The sequence below is a fragment of the Cricetulus griseus genome, chromosome X, assembly GCF_003668045.3.
Source record: "Cricetulus griseus strain 17A/GY chromosome X, alternate assembly CriGri-PICRH-1.0, whole genome shotgun sequence".
In the NCBI taxonomy this organism is placed as follows: Eukaryota; Metazoa; Chordata; class Mammalia; order Rodentia; family Cricetidae; genus Cricetulus; species Cricetulus griseus.
In genome coordinates this window covers 1,816,811-1,838,664 of record NC_048604.1, presented here as the reverse complement: position 1 = coordinate 1,838,664, position 21,854 = coordinate 1,816,811, and the positions used below count along the sequence as shown (strand labels likewise).

The 21,854-nt window shown below is 48.5% G+C and overlaps 2 protein-coding genes across 6 annotated transcripts; both read right to left on the bottom strand.

Moving 5' to 3' along the window:
* Positions 1–4,054: 4,054 nt before the first annotated feature.
* Naa10 (N-alpha-acetyltransferase 10, NatA catalytic subunit) lies at positions 4,055–9,543 on the bottom strand. Of its 5 annotated transcripts, none has more exons than XM_027432447.2 (8): positions 9,385–9,405; positions 8,875–8,973; positions 8,429–8,487; positions 7,505–7,550; positions 7,308–7,423; positions 7,050–7,094; positions 5,040–5,124; positions 4,055–4,455 (listed from the first exon to the last, which is right to left on the bottom strand). In XM_027432447.2, exons 1-8 carry the CDS (start codon positions 9,403–9,405, stop codon positions 4,249–4,251), a joined length of 678 nt encoding a protein of 225 aa, XP_027288248.1. In that variant the 3' UTR covers positions 4,055–4,248. The 5 variants fall into 5 exon arrangements, with proteins under 5 accessions (XP_027288248.1, XP_027288247.1, XP_027288250.1 ...); XM_027432446.2 differs by having other exon boundaries at positions 4,055–4,364; XM_027432449.2 differs by lacking the exon at positions 7,050–7,094 and having other exon boundaries at positions 9,385–9,543.
* A 211-nt stretch (positions 9,544–9,754) lies between these two features.
* Renbp (renin binding protein) lies at positions 9,755–19,762 on the bottom strand. Its single transcript, XM_027432445.2, is given in 13 exon segments — positions 9,755–9,878; positions 9,963–10,054; positions 15,133–15,264; positions 16,129–16,203; positions 16,206–16,280; positions 16,408–16,429; positions 16,618–16,667; positions 16,669–16,710; positions 17,682–17,906; positions 18,321–18,493; positions 18,646–18,721; positions 19,034–19,109; positions 19,268–19,762. Coding segments are annotated over 13 exon segments (1,269 nt in total). The 5' UTR covers positions 19,375–19,762.
* Between the last annotated feature and the right edge of the window lie 2,092 nt (positions 19,763–21,854).

Below are 21,854 nucleotides of genomic sequence, written 5' to 3'. Positions count from 1 at the left end.
TCTAAGCCATGAGTGAAACTGCTTTCTGTATCTTCAGCTCCTGTTCCTGTTTTTGTTTGTTTTGTTTTTTGTTGTTGAGACAGGGTCTATATAGACCAGGCTGGCCTTGAACTCAGGAATTACCCTGCTTCTGCCTCCTGAATGCAGGCATGTTCCTTTTTGGCTTTAAAAAATCTTATTAGATTTATATTCATTTAATTTTATGTGTTCTGCTTCTATATGTGCATGCATGTTCAAATTGTGTGTGTGTGTGTGTGTGTGTGTGTGTGTGTGTGTGTGTGTGTGTGTGTGTGTGTGCTTGATACCCATGGAGAACAGAAGAAAGTCTCAGATCCTAGATACTAGAATTACAGATGAGTATGAACCTCCATGTGGGTGCTGGGAATTGAACTCAGATCTTCTGCAAAAGAAACAAGTGCTCTTAACCACTGAACCTTCTCCTTAGCCCCCTTCTTTTTGTTTTTGTTTTTTGAGACAGGGTTCATTCAGTAGCTCTGGAAAGACTGGAACTTCCTATGTAGACCAGGCTGGCCTTGAATTCATAGAGATCTCCTTGCTCCTGCCTCCCTTGCTCCAGTCTCCTGCTGAGACTGAAGGCGTGCATCATCACCTCACCAGGCTAGCTCCTGTTTTAAGAATACAAAAGCCTGTAGGACAGGGTGAGAGTGGGTGAGTAGTGGCTCAGAGGCAATCTAGGGTTGCAGGGTGACGTCCAGGCCAGCCTAAGCTACAGAGGGAGACCCTGTCTCAAATCAGATAACCTAGGTGAGGTGATGCTCATCCTGAGACAGAGATCGGGACTAATATGGAGACTGTGAAAACAAGCAGAAACAAAACCCAACAAGACAGGCAATGGAGATGGTTCCATAGTGGTTAAGAGCTCTTCCAGAAGACAGAATTCTTAGAATCCAAAGGCAGCTGACAACTATATAATTTCACTTCTAGGGTATCTAACACCCACTTCTGTACTCCGAGGGACCCCCCCCCCACACACACACACAAACACAGGGAGAGAGAGAGAGAGAGAGAGAGAGAGAGAGAGAGAGAGAGAGAGAGAGAGAGGAGAGACAGAGAGATACAAAAATAAAAATAAATATTTACAAAGAGTGATAGAGTTTTAAAGGGGTAGATCTACAGGATTATTTATTTGTGACAGTGTCTCACTGTGCAGGCCAGTCTGGCATCCAGGTGTTTATACTGAACATGAAACCATAATGGTCAATATATTTGACTTTTTGCACTTACCAGAAGCTATAGAAAAGTTAAAACACTCAGAGCTGCCAGTGTTGTCACACACATTAAATCACTGCATTCAGGAGGCAGAGGCAGGCAGATCTCTTGTGAGTTCGAGGCCAGCCTGGTCTACAAGAGCAAGTTCCAGGACAGCCCCCAAGGCTACACAGAGAAACCCTGTCTTAAAAAAAATACAAAGAAACCCAACAACAAACAAACAAACAAAAACACTCCAAGCTGACTGTGTCTGTGTCCGGGGTGATAAAAGAAATTTTTTTAAAGTTTTATCTTAAGTGTATTGATGTTTTCTCTGTGTAAGTTAAGGTGTCGAATCCCCTGGAACAGGAGTTACAGTTGTGGGCAGCCATGTGGTTGCTGGGAATTGAACTCAGGACCTCTGGAAGAATAGTCAGTGCTCTTAACTGACGAGCCATCTCTCCAGCTCCTCAAGACCTTTTTAAATACGTGGAAGAATGTGCACTTGGTCCTGGAGAATGACCACAAGGCTGATGTGATCAGACTAATTGGCTACTCTGGACAGAGGGAGATGAGAGACGTAGGGCTCCTGAGAGAAAAAATCATTAGGCAGTGAGGGTACATCCTGAAGAAGAGTCCCTGGAGTCAAGCCCAGCCACCTTATCCTATGCCTTCCAGCCTCAGCTCACAAGGCACGTAAGGCAGCGCTGAAGCAGGGGAAGTGCTAGGCCCTAGTGTGGGCCTGCGGTTTCCCCCTCCACAGCTCCCACGTCCGTCCAGGAAACCTAGCCAACTAGGGGCGGAGCAGACAGCACAGCTTCAACTGGCCGCCAATCACACCCAAGCAACCAAGGCAGAGGGGTGGGCTTCCGTAAGTGCCTTAGGAACATTCTCGTGCTCCCGCCCACCAACTCTGGGGGCGCAACCAAGCCGGTGCGCATGTCTGCCCTTTCTGTTGCGAGGCGTTTATTCTGGTGCTATAGAACCAATCAGAGCCTGGGAACTAAGAACGTCACCTTGTTTGTGAACCCAGAGTGAAGTCAACACGGTAGGCGAGAGGAAACGCTGACTTGATTCGTACAAAAGGAAGTACGTGACTGTAGCCAATCAGAACTCAGTTTCGCTTGAACTACACAAGGGGGGGGGGGGTAGAGGAACAGCCATATGCAGGCGCAAGTTTCTTCTCAGGTTCTGCTCTCTATCCGCTTTCTCGGTTTTAATGGATCACTTCTACAACCAAATAAAGAACTAAGCTCCAAGACAAACTATCCAACCTAGCGATGGGCGGCTTGAGAAGGGAAATTGTTAGTATAGTGACAGCTCAGTTGTCAGTTAGGTGAGCGGCCCAAGAAGAGCACACCTAGGACCTAGCAGTCATCAGTGATGGTCTAGAATCCAGAAAACACGTTTAGGAGAGTGTTAAAGCAAGGGTGACACTGTGACAAAGCGTTTGAGACGTGGACTCTTTGCCTTTTTAGCTTGAGGGAGGAAGGGAGGGAGGAAGGGAGGGAGGGGGAGGAGGAGGAGGGAGGGGAGGGAAATAGGGAAGGGGGACGGCGGAGGGAGAGAGAGGGAGGGAGGGAGGGAGACAGGGAGAAAAAAAAAAGCCTGGAGTGGTGGCTCACACCTGAAACCCCAGTACTTGGAAGACTAAAACAAGAGACTTACGTTTTGGGTTTTTTTTGTTGTTGTTTTGTTTTTTCGAGACAGGGTTTCTCTGTAGCTTTGGAACCTGTCATGGAACTCAGAAATCCGCCTGCCTCAGCCTCCCGAGGACTGGGATTAAAGGCCAGATTTAGCTACATAGCAAATTCGTTCGTGGCCACCCTGAAATACTTGAGACCTTGTGAAAGAAAAGAGGGGAAAAGCCAAGTGGTGAGGGCACACAGCCTTTAATTCCAGCACTCAGGAGGCAGAGGCAAGCAGATCTCTGTGAGTTCGAGGACAGCCTGGCCTACAGAGTGAGTCCCAGGAGAGTCAGGTCTGTTACACAGAGAAACCCTGTCTCAAAAAACCAAATGGGGGGGGGGGCTGAGGGTTTATATTCAACATAAAAAGATAAATTGCTGTATTAGACTTTATGCACTTACCAGAAGTCACAGAAATGTTAGAAGACATTGAGGCTATCCTAATGGTAGCCAAAGACTAGCTAACAATGTGCAGAAATGTCTCAGCATAGCAACAAATACAAAATATTAATGGGGGAACTGGCTGGATGGCTCGCACTTGTAATCCCAGCACGTTGTAGCCTGAGGCAGGAGGATTACCACAAGTTTGAGGCCAGCTGGGGTATGAGTTCCAGGCCAGTTTGGGCTAAGGACAATTTGTCTCAAGAAGTTGAGTAAACAAAAGAGATTAGCCTGGTAATGGTGAAGGGCAGAATTTGAAGAACCCCTTAAAGGATCAGGACTTTGAGGCCAACAGTTAAGGCTAGGAGTGTGGTTCCGTTCCTAGAGTGCTTGTCTAATGGGCAAGAGGCCCTGAGTTAGATCTCAAGCACTGTATAAACTGGGTGTAGTGGCAAGGAGATACAGCCTCTCTAAAAGTAAGGGCTAAGAGTGGGACCTAAGAGGTCGAAGCAGCACAGCCAAGAGCATCAAGGTGGGAAAGATGCCTCTGAAACCCGAGGCTGACTAGAAAGCCCCAAGGAATCATTTAGTTCAGCCCTGGAAAATTAGTAAGGAAGTCAATGGGGCCTGCAGGCCAGGAAGGTGACAGAATAGGGCACCTAAGCTGAACCCTACTCAGTTGCTGAAGGTAGCCAGATTCGCCAAATGATTTGTGAGCTAAGTGGGCTCTGGTTTGTGAAGATGATATCCCCACCATGAAGGAGCTGGCACATTCACAAATTCCCCAAGGCCACAGGACCACATTTATTGTAAAAGCACATGGGGGGAGGCTTGAACCAGGTGGGGCAGGCTCTAGGAGGCAGAGTCAGAGGCCTCTGAGCTGTCTTTGACATCTGTGCTCTCTGTGGTCTCGCTGACCTCGCTGAGGTCCTTGCTGTCCCCAGCACTGTCCTCAGCAGCCAGACTCTTCTCACGACAGGCCTCTCCCGAGCTCAGAAGCATGTTGCCTTTGCCCTCCGCCTTGTTCTCCGTGGCTGCCAGCACCATGTGTCTGCCCTTTTCTTTCAGCTCCAGGTGCCGCCTCAGCTGCCGACGGGAGCCCAGAGGGAAGCGGGTTGAAAGAGATAGGGCCTAAGTCTCCAGACAGGAGACAAGAGGAGCCAGACCCTGGGGCTGGCTGTGGGGAAGGATACAATGAGAGGCAGTAGGGCCAAGGCAGGAAATAGGACTGGGTAGAGATGCAGTTCAATGGTAGCTCTGCCCCAAGCCTGTTTCCTCATCTGTAAAATGTCAAGGGTCCTGCTGCCCTCAAGTGGGCTTCTGGGGAGCTCCCAAGACACAGCATGAATTGCCCTAGCCCCAGGAGGCTTGGTCAGGAACCCTTTCTTCCCAGCCCAGATTGGTCCTAGATCTGAACAGGCTGGCCATGACTGCCCCTGGCCCTAGTAATCCCAGTCCCGAGATAGAAAGAAAACTCTTCCTACTGTCTCTCCTATTCCACCTGCAGGCTTCTTCCCCCAAGAACATCTCATGGCCTCCTCTATGATCAACCAAGGCCATGCCCCTACTTGTAGGCTTAGGAAGTGAGGGAAAGGGGGACTCTGACTCCTACCACTATAGCTACAAGTGCTGACAATCAACCTTAGTCTTCCCTCCAGCCACCACTGCCCCTGGAGTCACAGCTCTTAAGTAGCCCCCTTTCCCAAGTTTGGAATCCCCTCTACTGCTGGAATTGCTGCCCTGGCCTGGCTGAACTCTTACCTCATCAGCCATCTGTGTAAGGTCCCTCTTCATGGCATACGCATCTTCGCCATCTGCATAGTATTTGGGCTCCACTTCACTGATCCTGGGGGTAGGATGGAGACACACCTGGTTCTTAGGCTACTAGGGTGGTTGTCATCTCCCTCTGCAGAGGGGAGGCAAAAGCCAGCCTGAATTGATTTTTTTAAATTTTTCATTGAATGGACTCTTTTCCAACAGCCATGATGGCTTTCTCTGTTCTCTTCAGTAAAGCCAAGCAGCAATGTAGCATCCAGGATACTTCCCATCCCTAAACTTGCCACTGCTCTCTGTCCCTAGCCTGAATAGCAAGGACTTGTGTCTTTTGAGTGAAGCCCTTAATTCTTAAGACATTAAAGACAAGAGAACTGCTGTGTGTATACACATCCTCATGTGTACATGTGTAGGCCAGAGATATATGTTGGGTATCTTCTTCAATTGCTTCCCACTTTTTTTTTTTGAGACAGGGTTTTTCTGTGTAGCCCTGGCTGTCCTGGCACTCGCTCTGGAGACCAGGCTGGTCTCAAATTCACAGACATCCTCCTGCCTCTGCCTCCTGAGTGCTGGAATTAAAGGCGTGCGGAACCAACGCCTGGCCACTTTATGTTTTTCAAAATAGGGTCTCTCACTGAATCTGGACCTTGAACATTCAATTAGGCTGACTGGTTAGTGTACCCAGGGATTCTCTTGTCTTAACCTCCTCAGCACTAAGATAATAGGTACAGGGCACTGTATGTGGCTTTTATACATGTGTGCCAGGAATCAAACTCAGGTTCTTACAATTAAGCTATCTCCTTAGGACCCCCCTTTTGAGACAGGGTCTGCTGTGTGGCTGAGACTGACTTGGAACTCCCTATGCCAGGCCCTTAACCCACAGTCCTGTGCCTTCTGAATGCGGAGATTAAGAGGCATGTACTACCACACCTAGCTGGGAATTGCTCACTTTGCATGTGAAGCAGTCCCCACCAAAGGCATACTTAACTAGGTCAAAGATCTCCATGAATCTAGGTAGTGAACTCAGAAAAGCCTGAAGGCCACTGTCCTGTCCCAATAGTCCCATCTTCACTCTACCCCATCAAAGCCTAGTGTGACTCAATGGGTCCTCCAATCAGTTCACTCCAGCCCCACTTTCAAGTGGCAGTAGGCACTGCCAGTTCCTTTCTCCAATCCTAGTCTCATGGAGATGCCTGTGTCCTGAGTAGACCTGCCATCAATTATCAGGACATCCAGAGCTATAGGTCCCTCATTACTTTTGTTCATGGCCCTTTTTCTCTGCCATCCCCTTTCATCTCCTCTCACCCAATGCTTCCTGGTGCCAGTCACTTCTCAACCCTTGCTCATGCCCTAATCATCTCTCTTTACTCTTAGACCAGCACTAAGAAGCTTTGTATGTTCTTTTTTTTTCTTTCGAGACAGGGTTTCTCTGTGTAGTTTAGGAGCGTGTCCTGGCACTCACTCTGTAGACCAAGCTGGCTTTGAACTCACAGAGATCCTCCTGCCTCTGCCTCCCGAGTGCTGGGATTAAAGGCGTGCGCCACCAACGCCCAGCTGCCTTGTGTGTTCTTTACTATAATTCCTTTCACCAGCCTCACTAGCACTTAGTAACAAACCATACTTCCTCTATCCAGCAAGATGTGCAGGACACCTCCTCTACCACACACACAGAAACCAGGTGCCTTCTCCATGTTAGCTTGTCAGTGAACAGCCACTGAGTATACAGAAGGACCCCTAGCAATGACTGAAGTTCCTCCACCCCTTTCTTAGCTCACCTTAGCTAAAAGGATGGATCACGCCACTTAAAAAATCTGGATCTGCCAGGAGGTAGTGGCACATGCCTTTAATCCCAGCACTTGGGAGGTAGGCAGATCTTTGTGAGTTCAAGGCCAGCCAGGTCTACAGAGTGAATTACAGGATAGCCAGGACAGTTACACAAAGAAACCCTGTCTCTAAAAACAAAACAACAACAACAACAAAAAATCTTGATCTACTTACTGAAAGTTGAGGGTGTTGGAATAGAGATGCAGGGCAGCCCGGTTACTGCAGGGGAATAAGGCACTACTGAGCTTCAGAAACTTGACCAGGCATGTTGGCAGGCTATATCCAGGCCCTGCCTTTCTTCCCAGTCTTCCTTTCCCACTAATGCTACTTACCATCTTCTTCTGAAGGCAGTAAACCCCAGAACCCCTATCAATGGGGTACCTCTTCCTCCCCACTCCCCAGCATTGTCCTTTCCCCAAGCTTGTCTTTCACCTCTTTCTGACATGTAGGGAGACATATTTGGCATTGAAATTCTCTATCATGGCTCGAGAGGCCTGATCCATCAGCTTCTGAGCCAGCCCAAGGCGCCGGTGGGAACGCTTCACAGCCTGAGAGAAGGATGGGTACTAGTGGGACCTTGGAGGCTACCTCCAGTCCACCTCTGCCAAACCCTCAGTAGCTCTACTCACCAGTGAGGTGATATGTCCATGGGGCACGTCATCTGGGTCCTCTTCCCTAGAGGAGAAAGCTAGAAAGGAGCCTGGTACAGGTCCAGTATGTACCGGACACCTGTACACATCAAGTGCACAGACATCGTGATGGACCCTACAGCACCCCAGATCCAGGCAGAGGAGAACTAGGAACTTCTGAATCAGAATAACCAATCATGCCCTCCTCAAAGCCCCCATGCTACACCCAGTAGATATGTGCAGTGTCAACAGAATATTAGCCTGTGATTGACAACAACAAAAGTCAGCTGCCAAGACACAAAAAGTGTAGCAGTGTATTGCTGAATGCAAAGCATTGAATGAAAGGAGGCAGCTTGAAAGAGCTATAAGTTCCTAGTTCAACTCTGCAGCCTTCTTAAAAGGTGACCAACCTTGTTGTTGGAGGTTGTGGGAAGGATGGAATACTCTAAAGGTGGATAGACACTCTTCATTTGCCCAACTCAGAGGGTGTGTGACACACAGAAGCCCAACAATGAAAACATCAATCTAAACAAAATCTGTGTTGGTTTCTCACTTCTAATAAGTGTACCATACATGGTAGTGAGAGAACAAATGTGGAGGAGGGGGTGTGTGGAAATACTCAGTACTTTCTGCTCAATCTTTCTGTCAATTTAGAAACACCCTACCAACAAGCTGTTAATTAAAAAACAATTCACAGCAAGCTGGGCATAGTTAATCCCAGCATTCAGGAGGCTCAGCATGAAGACTGATGCAAGTTTGAGCCCAATCTGGCAAAAGAGTGAGAACCCCTCTAAAACTAATCCACAGCATGTTCACCAGATGTGGATGGTGTTGGCTTCCCATTCCCTTGTCCAAAGCTTTTCCCTCAGCTCCTCAACCCCCAGTCTTAGAATTAGGCTCTTTTCTTCCTCCTTGGTGACTCACATTTTGGCCAAGACGTACCCCACAATCTTCCCATTCTCATCCTCAGCAATGTAAGAGAGCTGGTAACAGAGAGGAAAAGGATGTCAGGCAGAGCAGGCAACAGGCTAGAGCTCACTGCCAGCCTCCTGCTGTGTGTAGGATAGTGGGAAGCAGCAAAAATTGTCCAGTTGTGACAGCTGGTGGCCTGGAATGCAAGGGTCCCAGATTCCCTACTCCACAGTTGTGCCCTCTCTTGGAAAAGCACAGACACAGGTGGGAATCCCATTTCCCACCTGTGTCTAGCTTACAATCCCTTGCACTGTTTCCTTTGCCAGGCTTCCCCATCAGCCATGGCTTCGCTGTACCAAGGCACTGTATATCTCACTGCCCAGTGCTTTTGGCCCACTCAGATCCATGATTCCCTTCTGTTGTCCCTTACACCCTTACAAAACGCAAAACCTGCCCACCTGGGGCCAAGAGAGGCCATGATAGAAATAGTACTTCATCTGGTAGTTCTCGGGCAGGCAGAGGAGGTTGCAGTGCTGCATGTTCATCAGGTCCTCGGGCTGCATGACAGCGGGACACGGTTAGTCCAGGACTGCAGTGACTAAGAAGGGCCTCACGAATGCGGGGCCCCTGTTCTCTGTTAATCTCTGGGCCTCCCCTTCCCCGGGCAGGTCAGGGTTGTGACTATATGACTTTGCACAAGCCTGGTTTCCATGAGCCATGCAAAACGCGCCAACTCAAGGACCGAGCAGTACCGCCTGGAGGTCGCGAGCCCACTCGATGGAGCCCTGACATTAGGCAAACGCGGGATAGTATAATCGCGAAATGTCCAGGGCAGGTTGCAACAGCCTTAAGGTCCAGCGGCCGCAGACGTGGAGGACCACAGCACCAGGTCCCTCGTTAGCATGTGCACGCGGTCACCCGGCAAGGCGCCCATGGGTTGTGGACAGGCTAGCTCCCCATCACCTCACCCTAGCATTGCGGATATTCATCACGGCGGCGGAGCTCGCAGGTCCTCGTGGGTTATGAACGTGCACGCTCAGCGGCCACTCAGAAGAACCGCACGGACTATAGGGGCTGGGGCCAGGCTCCCAGAGGAAGGTAACGGAAGAGGCGGGCCGGCCCGCCCCACCTGCAGCGGAAGTGTGTGGTACGGGATCCGCTTCCGAACCGCACAGCCAGTGAGCGCACCGAGAGTTAATGGGAGCGGTGGATCAGTGCAAAAATGGCGCCTTCAAGGCCGTTATGAAGGCTGGGTAACGCGGGCATCGTGGGGAGTAGCTGTACCCTCCCGCCCGGCCCACAGAGGTGCGCACACAAGCAGATGGAGCAGGGTTAGATTTATTTTGAGCCTCTGTGGGTGGGGACAGTGAGCGACGACATGACGGGAGCAGGCCGGAGGCGGCAGAGCAGGGCTTCCAGAATCTACTCGCACATGGCCAGGCACTGCGGCACGTGGAAGCAGCTTGTGAGGGGAATGGATGCTGGGGTTAGGAGGTCCTAGGGAGCCAGGTGCCACAAACCTTTGCAGTCTCGTCCCGTTCCTTGCTCACCTTTAAAAGGACCTCTCTTGATGGTGAGGGTCACCTTTCCCTCTCGGTTCAGATAGCCGAACCATTCCCCGAACTCAGGATCACGAAACTAGAATAAGGAGACAATGACAGCTAGTGTCTGGCAGGACACACCAGAGTGTCACGGGCTGAGGAAGGGGCCCTCGCTGTCCCCTTTGTACTACCACCACTGGTCAGAGTTCAAATGCCATGATTTCATTACTTTTTTTTTTTTAGCTCAAGTCAGTAAAACTTTATTTTGATAGTGGTTTTCATTACTTTTAAGAGACCATGTCCTGGGAAAAGATGAAAGCTGAGGATGATAGGCAGTTGGTTTTCTCAGCTTGTAACCCAATGGGAAGATGCTGCAGGCAATGTGCTGAAACGCTGAGAGAACAGGTGCTCTATGTTTGATTGTAGTGTGTTATCTAACACTTTGAATTGAATACTTAAAAACACACGTTTACCTAATCTATATTAAAAGGCAAAAAGAACAAAGAATCCTGGATTGACTTGCCAACAAACTTTGTAACATGTCCTCTACTCCACAGGCCTTATCAAACAGAGACACGTAACTCATGCCCTTGCATGTTGTGGTTTTTATAACAGGGTGTCAGACTTTCCTCTAACCCTGTGTGATGGGGAAAGCTTTTAGTCCCAGCCCTCAGGACGTAGAGGCTGACACATTTCTGTAAGTTTCAGGACAACATCGTCTTCTGCCTATTTTCACCATGGGTTCTGAATGTATCTCTCTCACTTCTGACCCTGTCCAGTGGATCTGATGCTTCAAATAAGGGGGAACAGCAGCTGAGCTGGTTAGATAGGCTAACCCATCCCATACCTGTCTCACTGAGGCTTTTTTTTTTTTTTTAGTTCCCCCAAATGAAGCCCAGGTCCTTATCCTAGGCCCTTTCCATTTTGTTCTCACCGATAAAATAGTTAAGTAGAACCCTTTCTTAGAAGGCATTCTTAGAAGTTTACCTTCAAAATGTTCCCTTTAAATTGTGACATGTAAGTTGTGAAATTTTAATTTATCTTTAGATTTTTTTTTTCGGGTGGGGGTGGTTCAAGACAGGGTTTCTCTGTGGCTTTGGAGACTATTCTGTAACTAGTTCTTGTAGACCAGGCTGGTCTTGAACTCACAGAGATCCACCTGCCTCTGCCTCCCGAGTGCTGGGATTAAAGGTGTGCACTACCGGGCTATTTTAGATTTTTTAAAAATTATTTTATTTTACGTACATGGGTGTTTTGCCTGCAGGGATGAATGTCTTTATAAGGGTATCACATCCCCTGGAACAGGAGTTATGGACAGTTGTGAGCTGCCATGTGGGTGCTGGGAATTGAACCCGGGTCCTCTGAAAGAGCAGTCAGTGCTCTTAACCTCTGAGCCATCTGAAAGGTTCAGGCATTATGCTGGCCTGCCCCTGTTACCTGGTGGAATCCACTCAGGCAATACCCTGGTCAGCCCAAGGTTCCATGGGAAAGAAGTCTGTACGCAGGTGCAGAGGACCCCTTTAAAAGATAGGCCCCTGCCCTCTCTCTCTCTCTCTGCCCTCTCTCTCTCTCTCTCCCCCTGTTCCTGCTCTCTGTCCCCTCTCTCTGTTTCCCCGCTCTGTCTCTCTATGGCGACCGGCCATGGTGGTCAGCCATTACCCTGTTCCTCTTCTTAGTCTCCCCATTCTACCGGGCCTTATAATAAACTTATAGTCAATATGTCTGTCTCAATATTTCTCTTTTCTTCTTTTTAAACAAAAGAATAACACCATCTCTCCAGCCCCTATTTTTAGATTTTTTAAAAATAATTTTTTATTATGTATACATAATACATATATCCAACCCCAGTAATTTATTTACTTTTATCTTATGTTCATTGGTGTTTTGCTTGCATGTATGTTTATGTGAGGGTGTCAGATCTTGGAGTTACAGACAGGTGCAAGTTGCCACGTGGTTGTTGGGAATTGAACTCAGGTCCTCTGGATGAACAGCCAGTGCTCTTAACCTCTGAGCCATCTCTCCAGCCCCATGAGTTGTATGAGTTGTAATTTTTTTTCTTTTTTGGTTTTTCGAGACAGGGTTTCTCTGTGTAGCTTTGGAGCCTATCCTGGCGCTCACTTTGGAGACCAAGCTGGCCTCGAACTCACAGAGATACGCCTGCCTCTGCTCCCGAGTGCTGGGATTAAAGGTGTGTATCACCAACTCTGAGTAGCCCTGGCCGTCCTGGAACTCACAGAGATCGGCGTGCCTCTACCTCCCGAGTGCTGGGATTAAAGGCATGCGCCACCACCCAGCTCTACCTGTTGGTGAGTTGTAAATTTTAATGGTTCATGTGTAATAGTTAATGTCTGTAATCCCAGCAATCAGGAGGCCAAGGCAGGAGAATTGCCCCAAATTCAAGCCAGTCCCGATTCTGTCTTAGAGTAGTGGTGGTGTATTCAAGGGAGGGATAAGCAGCTATGTACCAAATCTTTGTAACTTTTGAGTAGTCTTCTCCTTATTGTGTATTTCCTTTTGAGTAGGAGTCTCACTCACCTTTTCTTCTTACCTCTGCCTCCCCAGTGCTGGAACTAAACTTATGCACCATAACTGGCTCAAGTCTTTTTTGTTTGTTTGTTTTAGTTTTTTGAGACAGGGTTTCTCTGTGTAGCCTTGGCCATCCTGGAACTCACAGAGATCCCACTGCCTCTGCTTCCCAAGTGTTGGGACCACTGGGCTCACGGCCCTATTTTTAATTACTTGATCTAACACAAGATGATAATGTGGGGGGTAGGGAGCAAGGAGAAAGAAAACTAACAAATTCCAAGATTTTTTTTCTGTGACTTGTTCCTTGGCTATCTGTATCTATATTGTTACATGCTTAGTGACTGTCTACCTGTTTTTGTTGTTGTTTGGGATTTTTGGTTTTGGTTTGGTTTGGTTTTTCTTTTTTTCTTTCTTTTTCTTCTTCTTTTTTGTTTTTTTTTGTTTGTTTTGTTTTTGAGACAGGGTTTCTCTGAGTAGCCCTGGCCGTCCTGGAACTCACAGAGATCCGCGTGCCTCTACCTCCCGAGTGCTGGGATTAAAGGCATGCGCCACCACCCAGCTCTACCTGTTGATTAGAACTTTTGCATTTTTTTTGTTCTTATTTGAGACAGTAGCCCAGGAAAGCTTTGAACTCACAGTTCTCCTGCCATGGCCTCCCAAGTGCTACCATTACAAGGATGCACACACCATAATGGGCTCTTGGAATTGTTTAATGTCACCTCTATTTTGTTCGCATTCATTCTTCATTTTATGTTTAAGATTGGTGACTTCTAATTCATTTCCTTAAGGAATATATTCAGTATTCAGGTAGAGATGCAACCTAATGGCTCATGTTGTTTGGAATCAGTGCTGAGTAGCTGAGAGAGCTCTATCTGCCTGTTTAGTTACACTGGAACAGAAACATGGCTTGGATTTTGTTGCCTTTAATCACAATAAAACCAGGCTGGATTTCAGTTACAGTTAGCACAAACCAGCCAGATGAAGTAGCACACACCTGTCATCTCAGCACTCCAGAGTCAAGGTGGAGGCAGGAGGAGCAGAAGTACAAGTTTTGAGGCCAGCTTGGCTTACATGAGACATCTAAAAATATAATCACACATAACTGCCATTTTATTCTAGAACCAAAGCCACAGATCATAGAATGGGGGTGTGGTTCATGCTACAGTAGCAGGGTAACCACTAGAATAGTGACTTTGGAAATATACCACTAGTCTTCAAGAACACTACCTACATTAAGTACACTACCCTCTGGAGGCCCTTGGTTTGATTTCTTTCCTGCTTCATGACTGATTCTGGTCTCCTAGCCCTGATTCTGGTCTCACTAGTCCTGATTCCTTCTTATCTTTACTTTCTGTACTAACAAACTTACCTTGCTCCTGGCTCTCCATAATAACTATTTTTGCTGCTGTTAGTTGTTTGTTTGAGACAAGATTTCCCTATGTAGCTGGTTGGTCTCATAATTTCTGTGAGGATGAGGTTGGTCTCTTCTTTGCTGTGATCCTCTAGTTCCAGCCTTTCAAGGGCTGGGATTACAGGTATGAACCACCTTGCCCAGGTCACCTATATTTCTTACAACAACTAGGCACTTGTAACAGGCCAAATTTCTCTCTGAACTCTAGCCTCAGAAATTGATCTGCTGGGCCAAGAGTCACTAAGGTGCCTTGCAAACTAGCCTGATGGTGGTGACAAACACCTTGAATCCCAGCACTCAGGAGGCAGAGGCAGGCAGATCTCTGAGTTGGACACCAACCTGATCTACAGAGTGAGTTCCAGGACAGCCCAGTTAGGGCTACTCAGAGAAATTCTGTCTTGAAAAACAAAAATAAAGTGCCTTGCAAACATGAGGACCTGAATTTGGTCCCAGAATACAATATGAAAAAAAGACAAGGATAGCATGCTTGTAATCCCACCACTGGAGAGACAGATAGACAGAGATAGGATGATCCCAAGGATCTGCCTGTTAGCCAGCATAGCTAGTGAGTGATCCTGTCTCAACAAAAAGGTATATAGTGTCTGAGGAACACCACCTGAAGTTGTCCTCTGATCTACCTATACCTTCTCTCTTACACACACACACACGCACACACACACACACACACACACACACACACTTACTTGAGGTGGGGGTGTGGTGGGTGGTAGTGTCCAACTGCTGATTTACTAGCCTGACATCCTAGCTGTTGGATTCTCTGTCAAGGCTCAGGCTGCTGGACCTAGCAGATCAAGGATGTTCCTGCTACATGGAGCCCACCTGGCTGGACCCTCCTGGCTTCCCTTGTGTCAAACAGATCCATTGCTTTGGATCATTGCTCACAAGGTCTTCTCTGACCCCTCTGTAAGAAAGTTCTGTATCATTACATCTGCTCTGTTTTGACAGCTCATTGGTCTCTACCTGGGTTTGTTTGTTTACTTGAGTCTGATCACCCAGAAAAGGTGAATTCTTTGAGGCAGCACTTCTTGGTTTACCAAACAAAAGGCACACTTTGAACTCTCAGAGCAGCTGAGAGCAACACCTGATGGATGGGCTGGGAGGGACTGAGGGAAAGCCTACTGGATCCCCCTTACACAGCCCATTTCTCCCTCTCCTGCTGTCTGTCACATCCTTCACACCCAACCTGGACTTCCAGAAAATGAGGAGACCATACTTACATGCTGGGAGGTGTACTCGGCCACCTGGTTGAAGATTTGCAGCAAGGCAGGGTCACCACTGTCACTGTAACCCATGAGGAAGGAAATCACAGCTTCACTATGTGGCCACCACAGCTTCATGTCCCACTCCAGCTGAGGGCAGAGATAGGCAGTTGAGGTCCCTGCTGGCCTTAGGACACTTACTCTTATCCTCCATTCTGGCTCAGTCTGTCTGGCTTAGGACTTGGTTCTTTTTGTTGTTGTTGTTTTTTCAAGACAGGGTTTCTCTGTGGCTTTGGAGGCTGTCCTGGAACTAGCTCTTGTAGACCAGGCTGGTCTCGAACTCACAGAGATCCACCTGCCTCTGCCTCCCGAGTGCTGGGATTAAAGACGTGCACCACCACCACCGCCCAGCAGGACTTGGTTCTTAATCATGAGACATAGGGGATAGAGTTGAATAGTGCTTAAGAGTAGGGCTAGCTTTCTGACATGTATGTACCCCAAGACAGCTCCTTAAAAGGACAAGTACTAGGACCGATTCAGAATGCTGTCTGCCTTGTCACATCATCTTTAAGCCTCTTGGACACTGCTGTTACCCATGGCTAGTATAGTACCCTCTGCAGAAGTCCAGCAGGATCAGGATAAAACTGATCAGATGAATTATTTCACTCCTGTCTAGCATCAAATTCAAGAATGAGAATCACCCAAGAACCCTTCAAGCCACTGGCACCAGACAAAGGGGATATGTGTTTTGGGATCAGCATTGGCACACACTCTTCCTTCACAGAGTATGAGCTGGAAAAAACTGGACTCTAGGTTCAAATTATTTTTTTTTTGCAACAGGGTCTATGTTGTCCTGGTTGTCTAGGTAAGTTACTATACCAGGCTGGCCTCAATCTCCTGCTGCCTCTGCACCCCAAGTGCTAGCATAGAAGGCATGTGCCACCCACCACACCTGGCTCTGAGTTACCTTTACTACATGCCAGACTTCCAGCAAGTTGTTCTGGACATTCCCACCTGAGTGGGGCAGAGACCATCAGCATCCTGGAAGTTGAAGAGGCCTCTGTACTCAACATTGCATCCAGAGGAATGGGGAAAGGCAACAAGAGAAACTTGTCAATGATGTGTGCTTGAAGTTTGGTGTCACTTTTCTTGCGAGCATACTGGAACTTCTAGTGTGTGGCCTAGTGAGGGTTGAAAGAAAGGCAGGCAGGTGTCACATTTCCCATCCCAAGCATCTGAGGGCTTTAGTTCCTGGAACCTCCCTTACTTCTCAAGGGTGAAAGATGCTTAAACTCTGAGAGGATACCCTGCCTTTCTGCCTGGACTCCATTCCCTGAAAAAATATGCCCCCCAAAAGAGACATGTAAGCTCCTGCAGCCAATGCCCAATCCCGGGCAGATGATCCCCTTCCTCTGACTGGTCCTTGGTAGAGGGAGGAAGGCAGCCCACTCCCATGTGAGGTACCAAACTGAAAGCTGAGTTCTTTTTCCTGAAGCTCAGCACATGTCTTCACCTGGGTTCTGGCATCTTCCAAGGCAACCAGGGAGTTCTTTTGCCATCCTCTGATACATTCTCTAGCACAACTTGTCCATCCCTCTGCCAGGAAAGGGACAAAAGACAGATGTTTCCAGTTCCCTATCATCCAACCAGAAAGATCTAACTTCAAAATTCCCTCCAGTGGCCGGGTGGTGGTGGCACACACCTTTAATTCCAGCACTCGGGAGGCAGAGGCAGGTGGATCTCTGAGTTTGAGACAGCCTGGTCTACAAGAGCTAGTTCCAGGACAGCCTCCAAAGCCACAGAGAAACCTTGTGTTGAAAAAACAACACAACACAAAAATTCCTCCCTCCACTCTGGGTACCAGCCATCCACCTAATCAGTAGGCTCAAAGGGGGTATTTTTGTTTGTTGTGTGTTTTGAAACAGTCTTGAGTAGTCCAAGCTGGTCTCAAATTCAGTATATGTGCAAAGTTGACCTTGAACTCTAGATTCTCCCATCCCTACCCCTGGAGGTCTGGAATTACAGAAGAACATTTTTGGATGGCTGATCGTCTCCCATGGGTCTATAGATTCCAATCCTTCCTTTAGGTCTTGGATCTCTCAAGCGGAGAGTGTAAAACACTGAATGAGTAGGCAAGATAGAGTTGAATGCCCACAGAGGCTAGGAAGGAATATAGATCAAAGTCTCAGGATGTGTCTGGGGCTCTGGCCTCTTTCTGCCTTATGACCCATCCATCTCTGTCCCAGCATGCCAGGATCCATCTTCCTGAGGGCTCTGGGATGTATTTCTTTTCCCGAGACAGGGTTTATCTGTAGCTTTGGAGATTGTCCTGGAACTCACTTTGTAGACCAGGCTGGCCTTGAACTTACAGAGATCTGCCTGCCTCTGCCTCCCGAGTGCTGGCATTAAAGGTGTGCGCCACCACTGCCCAGCAACCTGGGCTGTATTTCAAATGAATGTGCTTCCTTAGATCCACCTGTCTAGAAAGCTGAAGAACATATTTCAGGTAGAGGGCCCCTTGTATAGTGGGAGAATGGGAATCACTCTGTCCCTCTTTCTTTGCCTACCAGGACGTGCTGCAGAATCCTGTGGGCACACCAGTCCCCTAGTTCTGCATACTTGCTAGTCAGCGCCTCATCTTCCTCCCCAAGCTGCTCCTCCAGGCTGAGCAGCATCATGGACACAGCCATGGGCTCTGTGGCCAGGGTCCCTGAGAGCTGAGGCCGGCCTAGCCCAGCCAGGTCCTCCCGCACCCAGTGAGTGATCTGGTCCATCATCTCCACAGCTTCATTCTGTGGGGAGACCAGGCAGAGGCTGCATGCCTTGTCCCATCTGTCTCCCCCAGGAAGGACCCAGTCTCAGCTTGTTCTCCAAGGACACCAACTCTTTCTGTAGGTCTCCAGGGCCAGCCCTACAGCCAGGCACCAGAGGCCAAGCAGGTCCAGCCAACACTGCTTGGGGGACTCTGGGATTCAGGTCACTTTCAGACAGAAGGGCCCTGGAAGGAAGGAGAGGACCTCTTCTACTTAGACACAGGGCACTGATCCTTGCTTGCCCAGTGTCACTATGGTGGTACCGGAATTGTAAGAAAGCTTAGAAGAGAAAGTGGTCACAAAATGGTAGGACAGGAGTGAATGGGGGTTGTGGCAGGCTCCCAGGCCAGTCTTCAGAGTGCGCTCATCCCTGTGGTCATTCCTCCCACACACCTGGTCATGTGTTTCCTTTGTTACTCTCCAAAGCTCATTCATGGCTACGGCATAGAAACACTCGCTGAAAATGGTCCTCTGCACCTTCATTGGAAGGCCGTCCCGAGTCAATACAAAGGCACACTTCTTGGCAGGTGGTGCCAGTCATGCAAAATGCAGCAAAAACTCACCACCTGGTGGTTGAGGAGTACGCATGCTAGGTGAGGGCTTGGAATATACTGTCTCTTGGAACATAATCAGTCCCTTTCCTTTTCTAGACTCCTTGATATCCCCTGAATAAGTGACCCATTGAAGCTCCTGAGGAGCTGGGAGTAGAACAGGGTACCTGCTTTTGCGGCATCTAGAAGCTCAGCGAGGCGGAAGTGCTCAAAATTGAGGTACAAGCGACAATACATCCATACCTGTGAGGGAACACAGTTTAAAAGAGAACAGCTGGGGGGTGGGGCTGGAGTGATGACTCAGTGGTTAAGAGCACTGACTACTCTTCCAGAGGTCCTAAATTCAATCCCAGCACCACATGGTGGCTCACAAACATCTGTAATGAGATTTAGTGCCCTCTTCTGGTGCCCTCTTTTGGCCTGCAGGCATACATGCAGAGCATTGTATACATAGTAAGTCAATTTAAAAAGAGAGAGAGAGAGAGAAAACAGCTGGGGTCCTGGGAATCCTAAGTGTCCCTGGGTTTTGTGACAGCCTTAAGTATGAAAACTGACCTGCCTCCCCTGCAGCCAGACATAGTTAAGGTCATCATAGACCTGCCCATTGCAGCCAAGGCATGTGAAGAAGGCCCTGTGAGACACATAGTTAGAAAAAGAGGGAAGCAGACTCGTGCCCTTCTCTATAGCTTCACTACTCTCCTGAAGCCAGTAGATCTGTGAGTCCCCTCAGAGTGAAGTAGGGGGTGGGGGTGGGCAAAAGCCTGGGGGGATCATTGAGAGGCAGCAAACCCATATTCCTGGTCATGGGAGTGTTCTATCCACAAAGCGATGACACTATCAAGCTCTTGTCCCACACGTTCCTTCCAGGCCTGTCGTGTCTCTTGTTCCTTCTCCATGTCCTATGAAGTGATTCAGGTCAGGGCACGAAGGCACAGCTCTTCACAGGGACTTCCTGAACCAGCTCAAGTGGACTCCAGAGCTGCTTGATCACACTCTACCCCCATAGGGCCTTGAGCCAAGGATCCCTCTCGCCTCTGTGATGGGCTTCTGACCCTACCATCGGCTGGGACCCACCAGAACAGCACCTCTCCTGCCAACGCTACCACTGACGTGTAACACTGGGTCCATTCGCTCTCCTCCAGAAAACCAAAGTTGGTCACTCAGCTGACAGAGCAATGCTTCACCCACGTGATCCTCCTCAGAGTTGTGAAGCTGGGGGCAGGACAGAGAGCGGGGTTTGAAACCCCGCCCTCTGCCCATCTAGGCCCGGGCTGAGCACCCTTGCTGTAGATCCCCCTGGTGGGAACTGTATGAGGACAGTCTTGTCCCATGGGGTGGGAGTAGGGAGGATACTGAATTGGGGCTGGCAAGTGAGGCTGGTGATCCCAACAGATGCGTGGGGTGGGGGTGCCCCTGGAAATGCCTGACCCTATGACCCCATATAGTGGGCAAGTCTCTGCCAATTTGGTCCTTTAGCTGTTTCAGCTGTCAGTATCCAGTAATTTACAACCATGGGCCCTGGTTGCCAGTTCCTGGATACTTCACCCCAAAGGATGCTTCTGGGAAAACAGGTGGTAGCCATGCAGAACAGAGTGGACATCCTCTACATCTTTGGACCTGCCTTTGAGCTGCCCAGTATTGGCTGACTCTGAGACAGGCTGGTTCATGCTTTCCCCCATTCTTGTTACCCCCTGAGCACCCTCATCGTTCAGCTAATTGAGTGGAGGGAGAGTTGCAGCCAGAATGCCTGAGGCACTTTGGGGAACTTGAACATGTTCTGAATCTTTTTTATTTCCATTTTATTTTATGTGTCTTGGTGTTTTTTTTTTTTTTTTTGCCTCTGTGTATTTTTGTGCACTACATGCATGCAGTATCCTCACAGACCACACGAGGGCACTGGGATCCTTTGGGGATGGAGTTACAAATGGCTGTGAATGTCCATGTGGGTACTGAGAATCAAACCTGGGCCCTCTGGAAGAAAAGACGGTACACTTAACTGCTGAGTCATTACTTCAGTTTCTTGAACATGTTCTTTTTTTGGGGGGGGGGTTCGAGACAGGGTTTCTCTGTGGCTTTAGAGGCTGTCCAGGTTGGTTTCGAACTCAGAGATGCACCTGCCTCTATGTCCCAAGTGCTGGGATTAAAGGTGTGTGCCACTAACACCCGGCTGAACATGTTCTTAAGGATGGATTGCAACCCAGGAGTGTAAAGTAACTAGACTTTCTACCTCATCAATGCTTTCCGGCCATGGTGATGTTCTTGTGTCACCCCACCTCCCAGCTGTGTGCTGGCCTTTGATTCCATGACTACTACCTTGCTGGCTATGGCTGCTGGCTAGCTTGGCAGGTTGGAGTGGCTCTTTCAGCCTGAAACACTTCACCTTCATGGTGCTTGGAGTAAGCCTGGTCCCTGGTTGGTTAGGTAGGTGTCTACTGCAGCTGCTCATACCTAGGGGACCCTGTATCTGTATTGAGGAAGACTTGTGCAACTTATTTAAACTGTATTCATCCATGACCATCTTCCCCTTCCTCCCTTGCACACATGCCATCACCCTCAAGATCAGCCAAGGATAAGCCTTGGTGTGATACTATAGGTGGTTCCCTGGCCCTGGATTTCATAAGAGCAGGGTGAGGCAAGCCTGTGATGCCTCTTTCTGCCTTCAAGCTCACTTTGCTAGTTTGTTTGTAACATGGTCTCATGTATCCCAGGCTAGCCTTGAACTCTATTAGCCAAGGATGGTCTTGAACTCCTGATCCTTTTGCTATACCTTTTGCTATACCTCTCAAGAACTGGTATTACAGGTGTGTTCCATCACATTCAGCTTCAAGCTCAGAATTTTTGTTGTTTTTCAAGACAGGGTTTCACTGTGTAGTCCTGGCTGTCCTGGAACTCACTCTGTAGACCAGGCTGGCTTCAAACTCAGACTCACCTGCTTCTGCCTCCCCAGTGCTGGGATTGAAGATATGTACCATGACCACCCAGCTCAAGCTCAGTATTTTGAAATCTGCACCAAAGGACTTCTGGTATAAATCCTTTAAAAAAGGATTTATTTTTAATTATGTGTACGTATGTCTACGAGTGAGGTGATCACAGAGGTCTGCTCAATGAAGATGTTGGAAACTGAACTCTGATCCTTTGCAAGAGCAGTATACTCTTAACCACCGAGCCATCTTTCTGACCCTGCATATTAAGTTCCAGAGTGGTATGAGAAGGTCAGTACAGGGAAAGAGAAAGGGTAGACCCATAGGTAATGGCTATAGGAATAGTGTGGGGAAAACCTTTGCACTTCTGTCAGGCTGTGTCCACATGCTTGCACAGGCCTCTCCATTGGACAATTCACCTCTACTGACCCATGCCCTCCTATCCTTGGACATTG

Coding starts and splice junctions, on each gene's coding strand:
- Naa10 (XM_027432446.2), bottom strand. CDS start 9,405: ATGAATATCCGCAATGCTAGG. Junction 7,551..8,428: donor GGGTACGTCTTGGCCAAAAT/GTGAGTCACCAA, acceptor TTTCTCCTCTAG/GGAAGAGGACCCAGATGACG. Junction 7,424..7,504: donor ATGGACATATCACCTCACTG/GTGAGTAGAGCT, acceptor TCCTTCTCTCAG/GCTGTGAAGCGTTCCCACCG.